This window comes from Carassius auratus, unplaced genomic scaffold (genome assembly GCF_003368295.1).
Source record: "Carassius auratus strain Wakin unplaced genomic scaffold, ASM336829v1 scaf_tig00038819, whole genome shotgun sequence".
NCBI lineage: Eukaryota > Metazoa > Chordata > Actinopteri > Cypriniformes > Cyprinidae > Carassius > Carassius auratus.
Window position 1 is genome coordinate 128,655 of NW_020526470.1, and position 6,021 is coordinate 134,675.

Consider the following 6,021-nt stretch of genomic DNA (forward strand, 5'->3'; position numbering starts at 1 on the left):
ATTCTTTACCACCCACTGGGCAAAGTTATGTTTGTTTATGTCTTTGCAGACGTTGAATGTCTTTGATTTGCAGTTGATTTTACCACATGCTCAATCGTCAGTTATTTCATTATTTCATAAAGATAATTTTATTTTCTTGATTTTAGGACAAACACATTGTCTGGAAATTACATTGAAATAACACAAGTCTAAATCTAACGCATCCTGAGAGTGTTGATTTGGTCCAGAAACAGTATAAGTTACGCCTAAATTAACCTTAAATGATGTTGAAAATATTTCCACTAACCACTTTTGAACTAGTTTTAACCTTGTAAGGAGGTTAACGTTTAAATCAGACGTACAGAAGACGTCAAAAAACATATAAAAAAACTTTAATTTCTTTCTCGTCAGTGGACTTCTTTTCAACGTCAGCAAAGACATAAAAAGACGTCCAGTGGACGTAACTTTGCCCAGTGGGTAGTTTCTTCTGCTTAAAGTTTCAATTGTTATAACATTAAGCTATGTTGATTAAACTATAATGGTGAATCACAGAGATGTTGTTGTCAGATCTGCAGGTGGAGATAGAGCAGAGTGTGAAAGAGACAGATTCAGTCACTCTGACATGTAAAAGCAGCTGCTCTCTGCCTCAACAAACAACATTCATCTGGTTCAGATACACACAGATATTAACTACAGGAATCATCACAGAGAATCAGCTTCATCTGCAGTCAGTCAGTCTTCATGATTCAGGAAACTATCAGTGTGCTGTTTCAGGAGAGGAACATCTGATCTCTCCACCTGTTTTTCTTCATGTAGGATGTGAGTACAAACTGATTCATTAACATTAGAGAAATATTTCACTGATTATTCAGAGATTTTCAGAATTAACTTCAGATTAGTTAAATTCAGCCCATTCATTCTGAATAGATGACATCAATATTAGACATGATTTATATTTACTAATGTAATAATATGAAAATGAAGGTGAATCCAGAATCTGTGTGTAGAGACAATCTTCATGGGTTTATAAATCAGTACATGTACCTTTCTGAACAAATAAAATCTCTTTTAATTTCTGCTTGTGGATACACTTCAGTTAATGTCAACAACCATAAGTTAAATAGAAGTTAAATAAATTATTAATCATTTACATTTAATCTAGATCCTCCAAAGAGTGTCTCAGTGTCCATCAGTCCGTCTGCTGAAATAGTGGAGGGAGATTCAGTGACTCTGATCTGCAGCAGTGACTCAAACCCTCCTGCTCTGAACTTCAGCTGGTTTAAGGAGAATCAAAGCTCAGCTGTTGGATCTGGACAGAGTTTCATCATCTCCAGCTTTAACTCCAGTCACAGCGGACGCTACTATTGTGAGACTCAGAATCAACATGGATCTCAGAGATCAGCGTCTGTTTCAGTCTCTGTTAAAGGTATTCACTATAAACAGACACTCTTTGAGTTTCATCTGTCTCTAGTGTGAAATGATCTTCATGAACATCTTGTTTCAGGGGTTCAGAGAGCTGCTCTGCACACAGTTATTGGGATTGTGGTGGGATGTGGAGGATTGATCTTCATCATCATCATCATCATCGTGTTTATTAAGTGAGCTCCTGCATTTAAAAGTCATTTCACAAATTAACACAAATGCAGATTTTGTTGAATTTATTGCAAAATGTTAAATTTAACTTGCAATAAATTACTGTTCAGTTTGTAACAAAATTTTCCAGGAAGAAGAGGAGAGACAGTGGAGCTGAAGATGTCAGACAAAATCAGGCAAGATTGATAATACATACCTCAATCCAGAGGTGGGTAATCCAGGGGCCAAAGAGTAAAAATCCTGCCATATTTTTGTTCCACCCATGAACTCAGCAGCTGATTTCATCAAAGGAAGAAAAGTCATTCCAAATCCAATCTGAAGTCCTCAAAGAGTTAAAGTTAATGAGATAATTAAGTAACTAATTAAATGATGACTGTGCATTAAAGATGAACACCTGCTGTTATTGAGAACTACAGAGGATCAGATGTTGATGTTTTATTGGTTAAAATGTTGCCACCATCATGGAGATCAGTGTCTGGTTTAGTTGTGTTCTTGACCCTTTACTTGTTGTGTCAGATATCTCTTTGTATAAGATGTTGTGGAGAAAAGAGAACTGTGATATGTGAAGAACAAATATTCACACTGAGCTGATTTAATTACATCTCAAATAATGTTAAGGGTACAAATAATGTCAGTCCAAAATGATAATCAATACATTTAAATCAAGCTCATACAGTCATCAAAAGCAAAAGTTACCTGTTAGATCAAGAGTTGCATCAGCATTGCACAAATGTTTACAGTTAAACAATAATGCAATTGCTTACAAGCAGATTTCTAGAAACCACTTAAAGGCTCAAGAGCTCCACTGAAGCAAATACTCACCACAATTATGGTGGGACAGTTTTTTTTTTCTTCCAGTTGATTTCATCCAAGGCTGTGCTTAAAGTCAGTTGTAGTTCTTGTGTTTCTCGTTTCTTCAGTGATGTTGATGGTAAACCTCAGGTGTTCATCGCTAATGCACAATCTTCATTTAACTAGTCACTTAATTATCTCATTAACTTTAACTCTTTGAGGACTTGGGATTTGACTCAAGATTAGTTTGTGACTTGGAAGGAATGACTTGGTTCCTCTGGTGAGATCAGCTGCTGAGTTCATGGGTGGAGCAAAAATATGGCAGGACTTTTACTCTTTGGTCCCTGGATTACCCACCTCTGCCTCAATCTACAAAAGCAGCAAGATCATGATGTAGATTTTATATTTGACTATAAAAATTAATACTTAAAAAGTAATGTACTGTTGCTTGACTAATATTTGAGAAAATATCTCAGATTGATCTTGTGATGTCTGTGTGATTGTTATTTTATGAAACAGCAGGAGGATCGTGTCAGCAGATCAGGAGAAACAGCTCCGACCAATGACGATCCAGTGTATTCAGAAGCATCAGCCAATCAGACGGATGATCTGTATGCTATGGTTCAAGCGAAGAAACCCAAACGCTCGAGGACAGAACAAACAGAGAAAGACTCTGGAGATGCTGAAGAGATTCAGTATGCCAGTGTCCATCACTTCAAGAACAAAGACATGAACAAGACTGAAGAGACCACTGAGATTCAACATCCGTCTGATGCCAGCAGGTGAGGAACGATTCATCTGAACCAAAACAAGACACATTCAGTTCTTAATCAGACCTCTCGTTTTTGTGTTGTTGAAATGATGGATAGTCACCTGCTGGAGTAACATTATCATATTCATAAACCTTCTCCCCAGATCTGAGGATGTGATCTACAGCTCAGTCAAATGAAGAACATGTGGTCGATCTGATGCTCACAGGAGACCTGAGTTTGAGTTCAGTCCAGGTCATGTTCCAGATCCTTCTCTGCTTGATTTCACACATTTACACATTCATGGACTGTTCTGCTGTTTGGACATTAATGGCTTTCAGCTTACAGTCTGCTCATTTAATCATGAATATTACACACTGTCTTCTCTCTACACTCACACATGGACACCACTCAGACCTTTAATAGTCAAAGGCCTTTTAGCTCTCGCTTTGTACACTCAGACATTTTCTTGTGTGTGTTCATACTGTGTGATTTTATTGCTAAATACATTACATTTTAACATCAGAAAGTCTTTATTGTCATTAATACATCACTATGACAATTTAGCATATTTTACACTTCATTGTACTCTGGTTTGTTTGCCTATAAAAAGCCTAACCAAGTTATAATCATTTTAAGCTACCTGCTCATAAGACATATTTTTCAAGTTTCTATTTTTATTTTGCTATTGAGAGTATTGATGCTGTTAGTGACATTGACACAAAGGTGATCACTTGTATAATTTTAACCATTTAAAATGAATTAAAGTTACAAAAAGGCCAATTTATGGCACCAAACTTCGCACTACTAATGCTAAGTTGATGAGTTGATTTACCTGCCTCTGGTCACAGAGTCTTTTAGATGGATGCTGAGACTTTTTATGTCCACGGCTGTAATATGCTGTGTATCCCACCAGCTGACAACCCGGGTGTCAAAATACTTTGGGTGAACTGGCCGTGTGTGGAATCAAACAGATCAGAACAAAAACAGACATTCTGGGGGTGGAACTGCTTTCATGAATGAAAACAATCTGCTTTAAAATTTAAAAGTTTTTCCTATAGTGTGGAAATGTAATGTGAGTGAACCGTATCAGTTTTAGGGAACACGTCAATTTGAATGAAGAATTTCATTTCATTCCTAGCTTTCTAGACTATTTCTAGTAAAGACAGCTACTGCGAACAAGGTATGAGAGTTTTATTAGATAAAGAGTTTGTGAAATGTGGTGTGAAAGAGAAGAAACTGAGAACTTTTGGTACAAAAATGTTTGTGTGTGGGTTAATTCTTAATTGATCATGTTATGCCAAACAGGACCTTAGTGGACCTTTATATCACAGGGATTTTAGGACGCTGCACTACGCTTGGTAAATAAGTTTGACAACTGAAAATTGATTCAAAGTAAGCAAACATGTAGATATTTATTATGATGATTATGATTTGGGAGCATGTCAGCTAGGCAATGTACGAAGCTTTCAGCTCTCATTCCCTTTCTGAGTTTGTGACTTTTACTATTACGCAGGCCTACTGCAGACGTGAGCAGTGTGACACAGCAAAAGCCAATAAAACCCATAATAATCAGTGATATTTTTCTGATGCCATCCAGTGTAGACAGATAAAACACAGTTATCTGATATAGTAAAAAGAAAAGCCAAATGTAAAAGCCAAAAAAAAAAGGCTCAAGCTTTTTTTTCAATATATATATTGTAACATGTATGATCAGTGTACAGTAAGTACAGTTAACAGTGCAACGCCTCCACTTCAGCCCTGATCTTATCAGTTGTTTGAGTGATGGCCAGTCACAAGACTTGTTTCTAAGCACTTGTGCTGTTAAGAATTATTCCTTCTTACTAACCAAATATGATAACAAACCCTTTTCAGAAGCTTCATTGCCAGACGTGGTGCTTATAAAAGTGGAGATGTGTGTATTTGTGTTTATTTATAGAGCTGTGATGGTTCAAGTGGTGATGAGCATTAGAATGAATCTCTTTTCTCTGAATTATCTGCTCTGGACATCTGGGGAGTCACAATTGGTTTAATGCTGTAAGCTACATTTCTGAAGCACTCTCAGGCTGTCAATCATTTCTTCTGATGTTGGGTTGGCTGACATGTAGAGGGAAGTGCTTGAATTCAGCACCTTTAAATGGTTGATGTGTTCAGTTTGCACAGTTCTGTGTCAGAATGATCACTTCTGCTTTTCTGCAACACCCTCCAGCAGTACTTTTCACTCCAGCAGCAAATTAATTTATTCAGCTACATGTATAAATACGCTTTGCTGCTCTGTGTTTTGTATTTCAGGACAATTCTTTAAAAAACATAATTCAGACACTTCATATTTAAAAGTCTATATAATTTGAATTGTATTTAATAATTATACTTTCAAGAAAGCATTTTCATAGGGTTTGTAAAAGCTGATTTCATGCATGTTTTGGCATCAGTTTTGTTGAGTTTACACAGTTTTGACCAGCACTCGTCACCAGCGTGATCTGTTCTGAGTCATTCGAAACAGTGAATCATTTTGTGAAGCAATCGATTCAATTGTTCGGTGCTTCTAAAAGGTTTGTTTCTCCCGTCACTACATATGAGTGCAGTAATTTAATAAACACAAACACAGAGAACATAAGGAATAACCTGTTGCAACAAACAAGTGACAGAAACATAAGGGCTTTATATACAGTGGAGAGCAAATGGACCAATGAGTAACATGACAACAAACAATGAGTGCGCTCAATGAGGCTAACTGTGAGACAAGCAGGGGCAGAACACACACAGGAACATCATACTGCACACACTTTCTGCGGTTCTTCTGCGGAAGAGGGCTACTTTTATACAGTTGCCATGGGTTGTTTTTTTAGTTTGCGGGTTGAAGCAAACTCCCCGCCCCAAAAGAATGTGATTTCCACTGAGGTTTTGA

At 37.0% G+C, this 6,021-nt stretch overlaps 1 protein-coding gene across 1 annotated transcript in view; it reads left to right on the forward strand.

The window, feature by feature from the left end:
* LOC113083555 (sialoadhesin-like) overlaps positions 1–3,876 on the forward strand; it is a 28,073-nt gene extending 24,197 nt beyond the window's left edge. The window contains exons 8-13 of the mRNA XM_026254599.1: positions 547–798; positions 1,142–1,405; positions 1,484–1,577; positions 1,703–1,748; positions 2,884–3,146; positions 3,280–3,876. Coding sequence (XP_026110384.1) covers positions 547–798; positions 1,142–1,405; positions 1,484–1,577; positions 1,703–1,748; positions 2,884–3,146; positions 3,280–3,313 — 953 coding nt within the window. The 3' untranslated portion in view covers positions 3,314–3,876. The remainder of the gene's footprint in view (positions 1–546; positions 799–1,141; positions 1,406–1,483; positions 1,578–1,702; positions 1,749–2,883; positions 3,147–3,279) is intronic.
* The last annotated feature ends 2,145 nt before the right edge of the window (positions 3,877–6,021 follow it).